Source organism: Eleginops maclovinus, chromosome 22 (genome assembly GCF_036324505.1).
Source record: "Eleginops maclovinus isolate JMC-PN-2008 ecotype Puerto Natales chromosome 22, JC_Emac_rtc_rv5, whole genome shotgun sequence".
Lineage (NCBI taxonomy): Eukaryota > Metazoa > Chordata > Actinopteri > Perciformes > Eleginopidae > Eleginops > Eleginops maclovinus.
In genome coordinates, this window is record NC_086370.1 from 9,784,361 (window position 1) to 9,802,495 (window position 18,135).

Consider the following 18,135-nt stretch of genomic DNA (forward strand, 5'->3'; position numbering starts at 1 on the left):
CTTTGTTTTTTTCACCAATCACGTTTTGTTGGATAATAAATTAACCAATCAGTATATTCAGACGTCACTGTCATAAGAGTTTTAGCAACGCCCCTCACCTGGCTTCACGGAAAAACAAGTAATCCTCTGATTCCGTCTATGACAGCTGCTTTTTCTGTCACTGCTTTTCTGGCTGTACAATATTTGCACAATACACAGGTTTTGTGTTTCGTTCCTTTTCAAATCTTCATGATAATAACGCCAGGCTGTCTAAAAGGTGACGTTAGCTGCTCCCTCAGGCAAACTTATCAACCGGTAACAACACCACGGCCAGCTGACGGAAACTGAGCTTGTTAGCCAGCTAGCCGTCGTTTCAGTCGAACTGCCCTTTGTCTTTACAAGCAAGTCTGCTAGCTGGCATTGTTTTTCCTCTTGGTTAGTAGACACCAGCTTTTGCAATTTCACTTTCTTTCGCCTGACAAAAGTTAAGCAAACCAAGATAGGCGGCTTGGGAACCAAGATGTCGAACCGAGTGGTGTGCAGAGAAGCAAGTCACGCCGGGAGCTGGTACTCTGCATCGGGTAACTGTCAACATAGCACCGTCCGTGTTAGCTGTATGCTAGCTGGCTTTTCTTTTCTTGATTGTCTCTTTTCTTTTTTTTTTCTTTTTTATTATTTATATATTGCGTTGCCTTCATTATGTTGAGATAAAAAACTGTCGAATGAAACGCTTGTCACAGCAGACGATGACTGTTAATGTAATGAATGTAACGCTAATCCATTTGATGAAAAGTCGACTAGCTTATATTAGCTGCTATTGACTGCCCCTTCTCTGTTATCCCGTTTACTGCACGGTTGATTTAAGCCTATTCAGCACTTCTCCTCAAATGGTCGATGGAAATCTTCCAGAAACACATCAGCTGTTGAGCATTTTGACAATAAAACAAATATTCTCTACATAGCCAAAGCTAACTTGGTTAATTTTGTAGAACTTCCTGGCCTATCTGGTTATAGTAAACGATTCCCCGAAATAGCTACATTTAACTTGAGCTGCTGGTATTGTAGTCTGGTTAGGCTCTTACTCTTTATTTTTGGGAGCAAGATTTTCGCTGCTATGAAACAAAGGACTAAGAAGGGCAGGGCAGAAAATTGAAGGTTCATGTTGCACCCCTTCCCCCATTTCACTATCTGGCTGCTTGTTTATGGACGTTTGACTTCGAAAGCCTGCCTGTTTGTCCATTTTAGGCTTGCGTTATTGCATTGTCTGTAATACCATTATTCGACAGACGTTTCTTGAATATGCTTACAATTAAACAATATTTCCATACAATACATGAAAACATAGATAACATTATCTGCCCACATCACAACTGTATTTTTTCATTTAAAACAAAACAATGATACCGTTTTGTTTGTTTTTTCCTGCAGATTTAGGTATATGTTAGTCAGCTATGACTGATTGATGTTGACATAACATAAAAATGGCTTTGGACTACAAGTGGTAGTGTTTGCCAGTAGAGAGTGTTGACAAGCTTATATTTGTTTTTTAACTGGGCAAGAACACATTGTGTTAGGCTCTTTGACTAGGACTTCCTTAAGGGTCCAGTATATGATTGCAATGTTCTACATTTTTCCACCAACAATAAAGTAACACTTATAATATATCACACTAACCACTTTTGCCACACTTTTATCCATCAGGGATATTTACAGTGACATATTACTTTGATTCCATGGAGCTATCCCTTTATCTTTACTGTCAATCAAATCCTATTTTTATTGTTTCCAAATGTAGGTTATTAATGCTGTCCTGCTATGTAATTAGTACATGTTTAGTGGTTTGAAATACAACTATTTGTTAATCTTACCTTTTCAGGATCCCAGCTGAATGCACAACTAGAAGGCTGGCTGTCTAAAGCAGAGTCCTCAATCAGACCTGCTAGAGCCATCATAGCACCGTGAGCACACATTGAATACAATCTTAACAAATGTTAAATTCATTCTTAAAACAATGTCAAAAATAATTCTTTGATGTCTTCTTTGAATTATACATGCTTTTCTTTGCAGGCATGCAGGGTATACCTACTGTGGTTCTTGTGCAGCATATGCCTACAAGCAGGTTGATCCCTCTGTTACGTAAGTCATTCGGTTTTCATCTCTTATCTCCTTGCATTTAAAAAAGGCTTTGTCTTATATTAAATTTCCCCCAGACGAGTAAACAGATGTGAGTTTAGATAGAAGAAAATATAATGCTGGTGGTGTGGCTTTTGTGAATAGAATGAGTGAGATAAAATCCTGTTGCCCTTCAGTCGTAGGGTGTTCATCCTGGGACCTTCACACCATGTGCCCCTCTCCCGCTGTGCCCTGTCACCTGCAGAGATCTATAGAACACCTCTCTATGACCTGAGAATCGACCAGAAGGGTATTCACCGTTTTCACTCATAAATTTGTGATTGTGACTTTTTTGTCTGTGCGTGTTTGTCGCTCAATTTCAAATTTGAACACATGCTAACAGGTTCATTATATAGGAAGGCATTTTTAAGGTCATGTGAGGAAGTATAGCCACAGTTCAGGTTTGTAAAGTGTAGAATGTAGGCCAGCCTGACTTGAGCAAAGTGCAGACCTTTGGAGGTGAATTTTTTTTTTTTCATCATCCAGGAAGTCTCCTCACTATCAAGTTAAAGGCTTTCAATAATGAGGTTTTTCTAAGCTAGATTCTTATAGATGCGGTAATTTTAATGAGTGTGCAGCTCCAAACAATGACTTGATCAGTAGACATGGTCGTTATTACATGCAAAAATTAAAGTGACTCACCTCTGTTTTACAGTTTATGCTGACCTCTGGAAAACTGGGTTGTTTGAGCGGATGAGTCTGCAGACAGATGAAGATGAGCACAGTATTGAAATGCACTTGCCTTACACTGCTAAAGCCATGGAGAGGTAATGCATATAGGAGTGGCATTCATTGAAACTAAAGAATCAACACTGCATTTGCAGAGACAAGGATCCGTGGATTGAAGTTTTTTAAAAAAAGTTCCTCCGTGGGGTTTTCTTTTAGACAAACAGTTTTTTACATTCAGTGTTTCTCAACAAAACACATTGGGTGTATCTTTGAGCTCTAACAAGTGATTTGAATGCATTTCCTTCCTCCTAAATCATTGGCTATACTAAGGCGTCATTTGGGCCATTGTAGGTACAATCAAGAATAATGACGGAGACTTTGAAAAGATATTCCTGTGAATTAGACCCATTTATAGGAAAACAACAAACTGATTTAGACAAAATTATTTTGTCTAATAGGAACAAGGCAATGGACTGACGCAAGGATATGACATCTTCCAAACTGTTGCATCTCCTCAATTAGGTGCCGTCCCTGTATACCATCTCAATCTGTAGAGTGATGATGTTGATCCAACTTTGGAAAGTGGAGCAATTATTTTCCCTTTTTATAATCTCATTTTTCTAGTTGACTTTTTTTTCCCCCTTGCAGGATTACAAAAAAAGGTCTAACATTTAGTATTTTTTATTCAGAATATCACAATCCTTGTGTGACGTAATAGTTTTTTTGTGCCTACAATTTCCCTAATTGGGTGTCATATTTGCAAAACCAATTTTTAAATCCTGCATTATTTACATCCATGTTAACTTGCCTTCAGTCTTCTTTCTTTTTGTCACGTTCGTGTCACCTCTGGATCAGTTGAAACAATGAGACCATTGGCATGAATATGTAGCTCTGTTCATTCTTAACATACTGGCATTCAGAATCACATTGGTTCAGGGACACCTGGAAAGTGTGCTTTGCATAATTGATACAGCCTTTTGTCAGGGTTGGCAGGAGTCAGAGGCATTTTCTTGGTTTAGAAAAAGCAGGAATCAAGTAGAAGGAAATTAACCAAACAAATATTGAAGTCTAATTAAATCCTGTGTTGTTGGCTGATAAGAAACATTAATATAGTAGGTGTTGCATATAGGATACAGAGGTGCAGCAGTATCAGCATATCATGCAGACGATTAGCAGTTACTCATTTGTTTTCAATAATGGATGAAAAATAAACCTGTATTAATGCAGATTTTATTTCCACCCATGGCCATGGGAGAGAACTTTGACGGTGAGGTGCAGATATAGATAGGTTTCTAATTCAATATTGTGATGTTGCAGCCACAAAGATGACTTTAGCATCGTGCCTGTGCTTGTGGGTGCCCTGAGTGAATCCAAGGAGCAGGAATATGGGAAGCTGCTCAGCAAGTACCTGGCAGACCCTTCCAACCTTTTCATTATCTCATCCGACTTCTGCCACTGGGGTAAGTGCCGGCACATTATAGCACTGGAATATACATTAATTTTATATTATTATATGTTCTTCTGCAAATAAAGGTGTATGGTTTGTTATTTGAAGATAATTTTGCATAAATGTCATTGCTAAGACATGACTATCCTGATTCCAATTTTATTTTTTTGAAGGTCAACGGTTCCGCTACACATACTATGATGAATCTCAAGGAGAGATCTACAGGTCCATTGAGCATCTTGATAAAATGGTAACCACTAAGCCATGTTTCATTCAGATGTGATGATTAATAATTACATTTTGAATACTTTATGTGCGTTTAATGTGACTACTTTCATGTGCATGTTTAATACACAACATGTTCACACAGAAGGTCAGAGAGTACATGTATATAGATTTGTAGATATATATAGATTGTTTTCTCGTGATCATGAAGTGTGTTTTCTTGAACACACAGCATACAGAACAAAAATGATACAGTATTTATCAAAGTAAACAGATATATTGAGAAACATAATTAATTAATAACAAAACAAATCAAAAAGTGACTTTTTTTCTGTGCGTGTGAAGGGGATGGGCATTATAGAAACGCTGGACCCAATGTCGTTCACCAACTACTTGAAGAAGTACCGGAACACCATCTGTGGGCGGCACCCTATTGGAGTGCTTCTAAATGTAAGTACCACAGAAGAGCATCAATAGACACTAGTTAACATTATGTATGCAATAAGATGGTGTTCAATTGACTGCTGCGCCTCCATGTGACACTTTGTGTTCTTGCATATATGGTAAATAATCAAAACTTAGCTACCACAACTAAATGCACTTTTTGATTCAACAGGCACTTGATTTTCAACAAAAGACACTGCTCATTGCTACCTAAATGTGTTGATTTGCATGCAGAAACTACAACTGTGTAAACATAAAATACTTGCTTTTAAGACACCAAACTCTTATATAAAGAGTATAGCCTTGCTGCAACATGTAGGAATCCAAATCTTGAAAGGACTGCCGTGTTTATTTACAGTTGCTAATGATTGGACAATACATACATTGGAGGCAGTGCTTTATTGATCATTGTTTTGGCCCTGCAGAACTGTAAAATAACTAAATGGTTGTTTATCAAGAGGATGATTCATTATATCCTTATTGCCTGACATGCTAATGTTGCTGTTTTGCAGGCTGTTGCTGAGCTGAGGAAGTCTGGCTTAGACATGAACTTCTCTTTCCTGAACTACGCCCAATCCAGCGAGTGCAGGAATTGGCAGGACAGCTCCGTGAGTTACGCTGCTGGGGCCCTCATCGCTCATTGAGGTCGACTTTTGCAGGGGCCACCGCAGCGTTGTTGCCCTGCCCCCTTACTATCTATCGCCATAACCTGACCCAGATACCCTCCCTCTCACCCCAGACCCCAGTTACACCTTCCCCTTTGCAGGAAGGACCTAGACACTCAAAGCCAATACTGTCTTCTTTCTCTGTCTCTCCCTCTCCTATCCACCGCCTTTCTCCACCCTCCTCTCAGTTTGAAGTGTGTCTCAGAGCATTTGGTTGGATTATTTTGCTTGAAGTGCAGTTTTGATATCATGTAGGTGAAATTGGTTGGAGGAAATGGGAGAGAGCATAATATTTTGTCTCCGTAAGTGTTGGGAAGAGGAAATTTTACTTGGGTTTGGTCCTGTTTTGTTTTCATCACGAAACGATGGAAGTGAGTTGTAATAATATAATCGTTACATTTTGGCTCTCGATCTGTGCATATGTAATTTGCCTCAAGAAAGGAATGAAAATAAAACGGCAGATCTTAACGGAGCATATTGCAAGTTTGCCGGATAAGATGAAATGGGTGTTTTGACTGACTGCTACAAGCCACATGCTACACAAGTTGTTAACAAAGGGCTGCACCCACCAAATTCCGCTAAGTCCCCAATGTACAAAACCAAAAACATTTATTACTCTTTTATCATTTTTATTCTGTTTCTCATATTTTAATCCTTTTATTTTTCCCTACCCTTTGTATTTTTATTAGACGTGAACGTATTTACTCAAGTAGTGTGTAGATTTGAACAAAAGCAGTGTTGTCAGTTAGGTTCATATACGGTTTGCCCAATAAATTATTGTGTGCAACACTGCTTCCAGATTCCAATTCTATGCCTGTAGCATTATAGATATGTTTTTCAGGGGCCAGACTCCAGTCGTGCTACAGAAATGTGATCTAAGCTGGATATCGTGTAACTCACTCCAACACTGACACCTTTAGTCTCTGTTTACACTGTCACCTTGAATCTCTGTTATTGAACTTTCAGAAGACTCAAGTGTCATTTTAGTTTTTTTGCTAAGCTTCTAGAACATGTGTTTTGTTAGAAATAAAATGCCATTCTGTGATAGCTGCAAAACTTCTGCTGTGGCCCGACTAAAGTGCTACAGGACTCGATCTGCTTAAATAGTCGGAAAATGTAAAAGATCTGTTCATTTGGTATTCATTTACAGCTCTTTGGTTATACGTTTCTGATCTGAGAATGCCAAACGTTATTTAGAGTATATAAGTATAAGTCATATAAGAGTCGTCCCTATTTAAAGAATTGCTTTCCAGCATCACTCGGCCAAGGTTGGCAAAAAAAAGCAGTTTCAAGATAAGTCATAATGCTTTGCTGCAAGGTTTAAGAACATAACATGGAAAGAAACGCACATTGATCCTAGATAAAAAAATAAACATCATTAATTTACAAAATAATAACAATTATTAACAAAAAAATCTAATGTTTATTTCCTTTTTAATGTAATATTCTCAAATATTTTCATAGATTAACAAACTGCATACATTCTCAATGCAAAAACCTCATGATTCATAGTGGCAGTATAGGCTTTAATGACCATTTGATATTGATATTTGATATCAATCTGACTTACTTTTACTGACGCAGTCCTCTAACAGTTGTTTTCCCTGCACCATAAGAGGCACCCCACTTAGCATTCAGCTACAATGTCTTGTTGAACCAAGTGGGCACAGAACGAAAGATGAAATGCTCAGACTCACTTAACTTCTGACGCTAATTTAAGGGAACCTAGTAAAGCATGACACACTGTGCTATTGTGCCTTTTATCACTGTTGCACATAAATATATAACGTGTATTCTGACTTTTAGTCTTATTTTAGTACGTGTACTTTGAGTTTTTTGTTCTTCCACATGTACCCCTGCCTCGTGCCGAACCATTTTTCCAGCTCACCAGCCTGGCACTCCAGGAGTGTGTGACCTGCCCCCACCCCCCATCTGTTGGTCTAAAATGGCACCAACTGTTATCTTTATTCTCCAGCAGGGAGTGGTGTTTCTGTTCTCGACCTCACCTCATTCCTGTAGAGACAAAAGGCTGAACCTCAACACTGTTTATTTTCTGTTTATGGATATTTGTTGGTTTTTAAGGTATGTTTTTTTGTATAATGCTTTTTTTTCTTGCTTACAGAATGGGATCTTACAAGTCACCAACCTAAAATATACTACTTAAGTACTCCCTACATGGAGTTTTTTTGATCTCAGGTTCCACTGACAAAGCATCCCAAAAGGCTCTTCAGATAAGGCCTTGGATTCATGTTACAAAACAAGTAAAATGTACTGAAAATCTGCTCTGGTGTCTTGTTCTTCAAGTATGTACAATACTGACTTGTTACATGCATTTTATTTTGTATTATTTCTCTGAAGTTGCAATGGATTAGTAGCCTCTTCTATTGTTAGGCCTACAGCACGTAGTATGGAACGTTGCTTTGCTTGTAAACTGCCTTTTCAACCTTGTATGGTTGTATGTTTGCAGTGCAGTGCTACATTTAGTACTTCTCATGTAGATATGCACTATGTTTCCAGTGTCCATTTAGTGTGGAGTCGATTAGAAAAGTCACCAGCAGAGGGAGCCAGGTGGTTAAGGGAATAGTAAAATGAACACATTTCACCTCCATCTCAAAAATAAAAAAGGACCAGACAGTATTGCATGCTATGTGTATAAATAAGGCACATGTATTTCTCAGCTAAAACTAACCAGGATCAGTTTTATTGACATGAAGCTTTGAAATACAAGTAATTTGCTTTGGTATAATGGTCCATAAATAAACACAGCAAGACAAAATAGGAGCAAATAAAGAACCTTTTTTTTTTTTTTTTAAACAAGGAGTAATGAAAACAGGAGATATAAATATTAAAGAAAGGAAACACAACAACACTGACAATCGATTACGAAATTGATGAGAATGGACTTGATGGCAACGTTGGAGTACATGTGATGGGGCGTGTGGGGCTGAGTTCTTACGGAAATCTACAATCATTACAGTTTTTGTAAAAATAATAGAAATCAGTGTTTATTATTTATATTAGTAGGATAAAAATATATATAAAAGTCCACAGATGATGCAAAACATTTCCACTCGCTGATGCCTGGTTTCAGTCAGATTTTCACTCAAGGCAATGCTTACATCTACGTAGTGTCACAATTCATATTTACAATTCATATTTACAAAAACCAGAGTTGCACAATGGATAGAATACTTGTTATGCTAGTTCATATCCTGAATTAAATATCGCACATCCAGTGCAAGATTAGCAGTTTCTACAGCAACTTGCATCGCATTGAGTTTAGCCGTGAAGGAGTCAAGCACACGTGGCTGCAGAGTAGCATTTCTAGACAGAGGTGCAGGTGAGAACTGTGGGCCTTTAGTGTTTAAATAAGTCCACTTCTGATTTGGGTTACTTTCCACCAGTCCACAGCCACAGGAGCCCAAGCCATCACCCATGTGTTCTGTCATGACATCTGCAGGGTGAGTCCAGTGGTGGGCATGAGTGAGATCCATTAAAGAATTCCCACCATCGTGCTCCAGCACTGTGGCCACAGCCTCCAGAGAGCGACAGAATCCCTCCACGCCGAGAAGATACTCCGTCTGTGAGCAGCCTAGCGCCGGTACTGTCTCTGTGATTTCAGTCATGCTCTGAGATAAAAAAGATATTCATTTTAAGACATGTTTTAAATCAGAACACAGTGGCAATTGTTGAATCAATTAAATACAAGTTTGGTCTCACCTTGTGTCTGATGTAAGCAGCTAAGTGGGTCTCTGTACACCCACCCCCAAGTAAAGCAGATGGTTCCCTGAGAGTGAGCCTCAGCACATGCTCTGTTTTCTGGCACACCACCTTTAACAGACGTATACATTTACAGTTCATTGGTTAAACTTGCTTCATATTAATAGACATGTTTTCTTTTAAATTGAAATGCTTTCTTACAATTTTTTGTCTTTTTCTGAATTATTGAGTTACACTTTATTGTAATCTTTATGTCTTAAGCAAATGGCAGTGTAATCATCCAGTGTTTTTAGTTTATTCTTCTTTCCACTCTTTCTTTTCAGTTTTTTTCCAACAGTATTTTGCATTTTATTGTTGTGGATTATGTGGTTGCTGTGAAGCACTGTAATGATGTAATGATGGTTTTGATAAGAGTTATACAAACAAATTGTATTGTTATTACCATATTATTATTCCCAGCCAATGTTGTAAATGCAATTATTATCTGTTTTTAAATTACCCTATAAAAAGATAATCTGTGCTCCTCGTTGATGGATGCTTTTCACAATAGTGCTTCAGAATAAATCAATCCCTCCCCCTGGCTGTGGTAGGGAAAACCTCCACATCAATGCGCTTTATAAGGCTGTATTGGAAAAATTATATTTTGCTTTATGGAATAATATCTTGAGGAGATTGCAAGTCTCAGTGGGAGTGAGATCCATCTGATGTTAAGAGTAATGCAACAGGTAGTTGGTTTGCCATTCTTGTGCATTGATCACCGAAAAGTTCTCTCTCTCTGTGCAATCCATACTCCTCACTGTATCTTACTTTCAGCTCACTCAGCATGGTCTCATTCCTGTGGCAGAGGATCATTGTGCAGATTGCAGACTCTCCAGGAGGATGTAAATGCAGCATTTTCTTGGATCCAAATGTCCTGATATTGAGATCCCTCACCACTCCGTAGGCCTTTGCTGGGATGGTGGTGTGCAATGTGGCCACGGGTTGAGCCCCTGTTGGTTAAAGTGGACGGAAATTAAAGAGGACCTCATACAGTGAAAGTAACAGTAGAATATATAACTGCCATGACAGTATACTTTACATAAGTTCATCCACAGTGTCACACCTGAAAGAATGCAGGAATCTCAAAAAATTAAGTAGGAACTGTATCTTATATAAAATAATGCATCGACTTGTTCAAGTGCAAAATTAAAGCCCCCCTCTACTGAAAATACATTATGAATATAAATGCGTTTTTCTAAAAATAGTTTCAGTTCTAAAAATGTTATTCCTTTTATATAAAGTAAGCCACCTACCTGTGAGCTGAGTAAGGGGCTCCATGAGAGTGATTCCCACTCTCTCTATCACTATGATACCATGACTCCTCAGATATTGCTGCAGAACTGGGTGAATGACCTTCTGGCACACGAAGAGCTTCACCTCATCTTTAACCACCTGTTTGCCAAGCTCCAGGAGCTGATCCAGTATCTGTGAGTCTGTGTCTACACCTGAAGGCACCTCGATTATCCCAACTCCTAGTTCAGAAAGGTCCCCAGCAAGGGAAGCACTGAACAGCACCATGCGCAATGCATCTGAAGGCAGGTTCTTTACTTTATCGATAGTAAAGACATCAGGCATGTCCAGCAATAAACCTGGAAACACTGCAGAGTTTAGCACACCATGGCCTTCAACAGACATAGTCACTACTTTGCCAAGACTGACTATACCTGGGCTGTTACAGGGAACAGTCAGCAAAAAAGCTCGTACAGCTAACTTGCTGATGTAAAGGGTCTCTGGCTCTGTTAGCACACATGTTGGTTTGCTAGAGATAACACTGCGTGCTAATGTGATCAAGTTCTGGCTGCTGCAGAAGTCGAGCTTCACTTTACAACCACAGTCTTCTCCTTGTAGGTAAGTGGTGCACAGACCCAGCAAGTGCTTGTTCACTCTGATGGCCACATTTCCTCTGAGACCAGACTGTTGTGCTTGCTCAATAAGAGACAAACAAAGAATGGCAGCGAACAAACCACAGTCACTGAAACGAGAAACGTGGTTAAGAATTGAGGTTTTTATCAGATTGATAAAAGGCTGTGAGGAGGAAATGGCTGGAAGGAGAACGGAGGAGGTTGAAGTGGTAACTACGTGCCCTTCAATGTTGTTGTGGACTTGCTTTAGTCTACCTGTCGGACCAAAACAAGATTTCAGGAGCTGCCTCAGAAAATTAAGCTTGTTACAAATATCAGCGTTGTCCAGAGGTAAATCGGTACAGAGAGATGGAGATTTCTTGGCGAGTCGAGACATCACTTAGCAGCAACGTCTCAGTCAAAAGCAGCCTAACGTTATGAACATCCTCGACAACGTAATGCTGCTTCCGTGTTAATCACCTTTGCTTGCCAAGATTCGGTATGCTACGCTATTTGTATCGCCTGACACTAACTAAACATATTTCTGATATACCCTCTATTTATAGTACTCCAAAGCAATCTAAATGTTTAGTGCATGTAACAACGAGTTTAATATGTAAAAATATTAATATTCAGATACAACTTTGACAACAAATAATCTAAAGGTTCATACAGGCCCTCGCAATACGCAAATCGTTTCCATGGTAGCGCACACAGCGTGGGGTCCTAGAAGGGTCCTAGTCGCATTCTCTTTTCAGTTTGGAATTTTTTTAAACCGCAGAAAAAAACTTAACTCATATTTACACTAAACTACTTTGTTCAATAAAAATAGTCGCCTAACTACCTCACTTACATTTCACCAAAAGGAAAGCTCCAAGTCCGACTGGTATACAATAGTTGGACTACAAACTATGATGTGACGTCATCATCGTTTGACAAACATTCAAAGCTGTTGGCGGTATGAAAAGGATCTTTTCCTAATTTTGATTAACTAACACAATGTATTACCAACCAAATGTGTTTTATTCCACATTGTTCGTTGCATTACCTTGACACTTTGCAATATCATAGGGTTTGAACCATCAAGGTGTTGCTTAGTAACGTAAACTGAATGGTCTTGTATTCTAGCTGTATAGGATAGTTCGGAGTTAATGAACCGAATAGATCATTACGTTTCGATGGCACTAACTAACCCTGCAACTCCCAACTTTATTTTAGATAAATTGGACGAAACCACGTATTTGTAGTCTAATTCATTCGAAAAATGAAGGTAAAGATGTTTACCAGCAGTGTTAGCTAATAGGCCTAATCGTTTCCATCAAAACAAGTATATTTCTGGGGATTTCCTTTCTGGAAAGAGGTTTATTTAATATTTGGTGAATTGTTTGAAAAATCCTCACCATAATCTCCCCACCTTTTACTGGGAGATAACGCTTAACAACATGAATATCTAAAGCAGAATGTGGTCATCACTGCTGCTATATTATTTGCAACTGACTGGGTTGAACTGATGGCTGGATTAATCATAAATATGTAAAAAAAAAAAATCATTTGTCAAATAATAAAAAAAGGAAATATCTGCCTTTTTATTTATTTAACACCCTTCAAAGATGAGAACATATGGGATGGATTATTTAATACCAAATGATGATGATGTTTTAGATGTTACTTTGCTTATATGTACATTATGTTATGTGTCCTTATGATCCAACGTTTACATGACCAAATAGGCATCCTGTTTAGGTTACTGTTAGGAACTTGGCAGTATATTGTGTTTTAGAGAAATCAATAGAAAATACATCTTATGTTACTTTTATAACAAACCTACAGGTTACCCTGGCAGCACATAAATTACATAACAGATTGTGAAGTAAGGTATGTTAACTGTGGAGTTATAGACATACCATTAGTGTCTATGATAATGCAGCTGCTGTTTTATTCTATTTAGGAAGGTAAGAAAACCAGCCTGCCATTATGTTGTTTTTAGGGTACTATGTGTAATGTATGGCTTTATACACTTGTTTCAGGTTAAACAAGCTGGTTGCTGTGGTCACTGCAATGGCGCCCCTCAAATTTGTTATTAAGGTAAGTTAAGAAGAAATATTCAGCATACAAACCTTTGTGCTGTAGTGTGGTCTTTAAGTAATGTACTCTTTAAAATGCAAGGCGTTACGTTTGTTTTTAGTGCCTGCAGTTTGACTTTTTCATTTATTTGATTTTGTTTGAAGTTCTGTTTATCTTTCAAGTTCAGAAGTTGTATTTTATTTTATAAGCACAAGTGAATCATATTCATTAGTATCTTGTGACATGTATATTTGATATTGGGAAAACCTGTTTTTTCTAAGCAAAGAAGCATGTAGGCTTTTCATGGATCACAAGGTTTCAGAATAATTTACATGTGGGATAACATAATGTTTCACTAGAATCTAAAGACAAAAATGAACTTGCATTTGATTAAAGCTTCCCAGCTTGTTTTGCCAGTGTTCAAAAACAGTTTTACTGTGATTTGAAATACTATACTAAAAATAACTACAGACACTTGTTCTAAAGTGGTGTAAGCTATTATGGTCTATTTTAAACCAGCTGTTGTGCAGTCAGGGAAAATATGAAACACAGGGATAATTGCGTGCTTCTCTAACATTAACAGTATTTTTATGCAACGCCTTCCATGTTGCCATAATTCTTTGTTTTGATCTTCACAGTAGCCATTTCTTTGGCCACTAGAGGGAAGTACAGATACACGTTATAACCGTGTTGCTTCCACATTTTGATGTTGTTATTCAGCCTTTTAGAACGCGCTCTTCAGAGTTTCTGGTAACCTTTTTCAAATCTCAACTGTCTGCCTCCCTGAGTGCGTTTTGTTAATGGACCAGCCATGCAGAGTAGAGGAAACTCATTCTATTAAAAAGCCAAGCTGTTCATCCTCAGTCTGAGGCTCTGTCAGGAATAATGCACATCAGATGTTTTTGTTAAGTGCAGGAAAAGCCGCTGGTCTCTCTTTTGTTGATGTTTCATTTATTGAGAGTTTTGGATGAGGGCTGCAGACATTTGTACTGATCTCTCACATCCTCCTTAATGCCATGTGTGCCTAGTTGACCAGATATTGCATTCACTCCCTTTATTTGTTTCATATGCATGCCTGCATACAGGCTGCCCCAGCACCCCCCTCAGCTGGTTGTGGGAGAATAAAACCCTGGAGGTTCACGCAGGGTTCCTTCCCACTGGGCACATAATGATACTGTTGTGTTACTATGCCTGAGAAAATGCACACAGCCTCTACCACGCTTAACCAACTGACCACAAACAAGTTAGGATCAGTCTCAACAATAGCATTCAAGGCGCTACCCTGAGCTCCTCTATCGCAAAATAAACACTAATACTGCCATGTTTTTTAATAAAAGAATTAACTTCCCAGAAGATTGAAGAAAACAATTCTGCACAGAGACTTTTTTGCGCATGTTGAAATCATTGTTTGCTGGCTTGCACAGAGAGCAAGCATCGTTTGAGCAGCTTTGAGTTATGTTCTTGGATACGCCACGCCATGTTTAGTCGGATGTTTAGCAGTGTGTTTTTAGATTTTTTCCCTTTAAAATGTTTTCAAAGCAGCTCTCTCCCTTGTCTGTGAAACTGCAGGAGGTGGTGGTATGCTCCTTCTTAAGTAGGCTTAGACTATATAGTGACCTGCCACTTCTCAGACCTCCCGAAAAGGGGCTACAGGCTAAAACCCTGATCCACTGAAGCGCTCGCTGTCTGCCAGGACATTACTGCAGCAGAGCCCTTCAATCTGCCTTCTATTAGCAATGTGCACTGCTGACTTTCTAACCATCTAATGCAGTAAGTTGGGACAAAAGTGTTTTTTAAGAATACAAAAATGGAGGTATCACAGAGCAGTTTAATGTCAGAGGCTTACATGCTGTTTAGTGTTGTTGTCACTCTGTAGATGAGCTCATATTGGACCACACATCCTGCCTCTGTACAAAATCATTGCAGAAATATTTTGACACTTTCCAACTTGGGGAATCTTTCAAAAAAGACTGCGACAAGGATAACAAAAAAAACCCTCCCTTTTCATCTCAGCACTGCCTTACATTTCTGTTCATTATTTTCATAATGAGGCCACCACTTTTCAGCTTGCTATTTCTCTCAATCTATCAATTTCTCAAGGATGTGTCTTCCTGGGTTTTGTTTGCTGTGTGTTACCTGGAGATATTCCTGTCTGTTCTTGCTGCTGGAATTCCTCTCCTGGGTTGTGTGTCTTTTTATTATCAAATAAAGAGGAATCAGGTGTGCTAACAATCACCTGAATAAAGGGAGGTTGGCACACAAAACACTTCCCCGAACTATCTTTAAATAACCTTCGCTTTCAAAATAATCAAGTCTCAAGCTTCACCTCTCAGTATCTGGCAGTTGGAAAAATTGAGAAGTGAACTCTCTTTTCCTTTTTTTTTGTCAAAAGGGGAAACCCAGGTGACTCAGAGAGTGCTGGGAATGAGACAAATAAAGCCCGAGAGCAAGATTGTCACACCCACAGATCTAAAGAGCTCCCCTGGGTTCTTTGCAGACTTGCAGGAAGAGGGAGAGAACGTCAGAAAAAAAGAGAGACAAAGGGAGAGATGCAAGTTTTATTGAGTGAGACCGCATCTGCTGCCCCTTCTCTCCCAATGTAAACATCTGCGGCTGGTTAGTGTTAGCCTCTGAGCTAAGTGCAGTCCGAGAAGGTCTGGTTCTTATACGGCGCGATAGTAATGGCAAAGGGCAGCGAGGTGGGGAGGCGGGTGAAGCTGCTTGCAGGGTTTGGGCCCCGTGCCCAACTTGGAGCTGCACAGACGGGAGGATGAAGAGCCGGGTCTGGGAGAGAGATAAGGGAAGGTAGAGAGTGTTTTGGGAACTGAGAGTGATATAGACCAGAGCTCCGAAAACCAAAAGGAGCCGTCGATCGGTTTGAGTGTTTATTTGCAGACAGAAAATATGAAGGAATTTTCTGGTGTTGACCTGGGAGCAGCTTGGGTCTGAAATGGTTTCCCTTTTTTCTCCTCGCAGATCATGACAATCAGATTGGCAGTGGAAAGAATTAGGATAGAGAAGTTGAGCTTAGCCTGCAGGAAGATTCCGTCCTATTCATTCACCGTGTGACCGCGCACAAAAGATGGCACAATAAAGGATTTGGTATTAAGTAGCACTCCTTGCCGCCTCTCATTCAGCCTTCAGCCTCTGTTCATTTCCCTAAAAAGCAAGACCGGGAACAAAGCAGTGCTGGCCCACTTTAGTCTGTATGAAAGGACTAACTTCCTCTAGAATTTGGCCCTTTATCAAACCTGTCTTTCCAACAGTTGCAGAGTATTGCCAAAGTCAAAGCAAATAACACAAAATAGGAGCGCTCATGAATTTGATAAACAAATATGTTAGGTTAATTCATCCTGCAGGGTTCTGCTTGTTGTACTTTAAAGAGGGTGTTGTAGAGAAAGGCCCCAATGGGGGGATTTGGTGACTCTTTCTATGGAGACTTTTCTATGGATTTTTTCGGGCTCTTTCAAATAACTTTTTTCAAGGAAGACAAGGTCCGTATTACTGCATCATCTGACACAGTATTATTCCGCTCGCAGTGATCTCACCAAAGAGGGGCCAAAGCGGGGGTCATAGTTCATGGCAGAGTTCATCTTAGAGATCCACAGGTCACTCCTTGGACACATTTAGACCCCATGATATGATTGTAGTATGAGCCTTTGTGTTGAAATAGATTCTGCTTCTTTTTTTTGTCTTATCTGCCACACTCAACACAACCTCCCTTTGTAAAGGCTCTGATAACTGCACCTCAACAGTGCAGCCTTCGCTCAAAGATTGGCACTTCTGCAGGAAATGTGGGCCAGATTCACTGAGCAAATGTATTTGCTCTTATTAGGGTTATTGCATTAGTTTGATGCTTTACTGAAAAAAAATCTCCCCATTTCTGAGAAGCCCAGGGAATCACATGCTGTTTTTGTGTCAGGAACGGACCAATGTTTATCATTAATGTCCAGTTCCCAGTTGGGTCTTGTCTGCTGCTCTAATGTGATAAAAGGAAGTTAGTCTAGCGCTTGCTAGATGTCTGGCTTCCAGCCCAAAAGAAAGACTAACTTTAGGGGATTCACCCTGCCGCGTCTCCATCAGGGCTGCACTCCCTACACTGCTCTCTTCTTTCCATGATATCGGTCAAATTAACCTTGTGTCGCTCTTTTGAGCTCGCATTAGCTTGTGAGCAATGTGATCTTGTGGCCCCTATTAGGATTAACATACGTGCAGGGGTCAACATATTCAAAAATTCTCTATTGCAGCAGTCCAATGCCGCGATACATTTAACTACGACCTCAACATTTTCATTGAGGTAATTTTCAAATTTTCTGACACATTGTCAATATATAAGTTTCACAAGATGTATTGCGAGGCCATTACACTATTATATTAAACTGCTATCTCATGCATAGTGGCAGAGTTGCTTTCCTCATCCCAAAAGCCTTTCTTCAGTCTCCAAAGTCAAAGACCAGGATCAGAATTCCAGGACCCATCCAACGTGTGTCAAGTCCAACCCCAAGATACCAGGGTGAGGGTCATCCGTTAGTCGCTCCCTGTGTTTTGATTGACAAGGGCTGACCCGCTGTTGCTAGGCTTTCCCACACACTGGTGATTGTTGAAGGCAGTGAGCTGAAACCACCAGTCATCCGTGGGCCGCTGTGAGACAAAGAGCTGAAGATCTGTGGGGACGAGCTGATTCTGACAGGCAACATGCATACATTTTATACAAGATGAGCTTGCACATAAGGGGGGGCTCGGTTCTGGTCCATGGAGTTTTGTCTTTGTGAAAGCATTTTTTTTTTAATAGAGAAAATTCAGTATTTAACAGTTTTCTATCACATCCTGATGTTTGTACTTTATTTTGATTCTCACATTTTCAAAGATA

At 39.5% G+C, this 18,135-nt stretch overlaps 3 protein-coding genes across 3 annotated transcripts in view; 2 read left to right on the forward strand and 1 right to left on the reverse strand.

The window, feature by feature from the left end:
• Positions 1–91: 91 nt before the first annotated feature.
• On the forward strand, positions 92–7,883 carry memo1 (mediator of cell motility 1). The gene is made up of 9 exons (XM_063874296.1): positions 92–560; positions 1,856–1,937; positions 2,047–2,115; positions 2,289–2,401; positions 2,807–2,918; positions 4,138–4,280; positions 4,441–4,517; positions 4,838–4,942; positions 5,449–7,883. The coding sequence occupies exons 1-9, from the start codon at positions 500–502 to the stop codon at positions 5,578–5,580; spliced, it is 894 nt and encodes a 297-aa protein (XP_063730366.1). The 5' UTR covers positions 92–499; the 3' UTR covers positions 5,581–7,883.
• A 399-nt stretch (positions 7,884–8,282) lies between these two features.
• On the reverse strand, positions 8,283–11,667 carry mkks (MKKS centrosomal shuttling protein). The gene is made up of 4 exons (XM_063874290.1): positions 10,614–11,667; positions 10,129–10,310; positions 9,322–9,432; positions 8,283–9,230 (listed from the first exon to the last, which is right to left on the reverse strand). The coding sequence occupies exons 1-4, from the start codon at positions 11,596–11,598 to the stop codon at positions 8,802–8,804; spliced, it is 1,707 nt and encodes a 568-aa protein (XP_063730360.1). The 5' UTR covers positions 11,599–11,667; the 3' UTR covers positions 8,283–8,801.
• A 322-nt stretch (positions 11,668–11,989) lies between these two features.
• Positions 11,990–18,135, forward strand: part of slx4ip (SLX4 interacting protein) — a 29,869-nt gene continuing 23,723 nt past the window's right edge. Inside the window, 2 exon segments of the mRNA XM_063874855.1 lie at positions 11,990–12,159; positions 13,229–13,286. Coding sequence (XP_063730925.1) covers positions 13,260–13,286 — 27 coding nt within the window. The 5' untranslated portion in view covers positions 11,990–12,159; positions 13,229–13,259.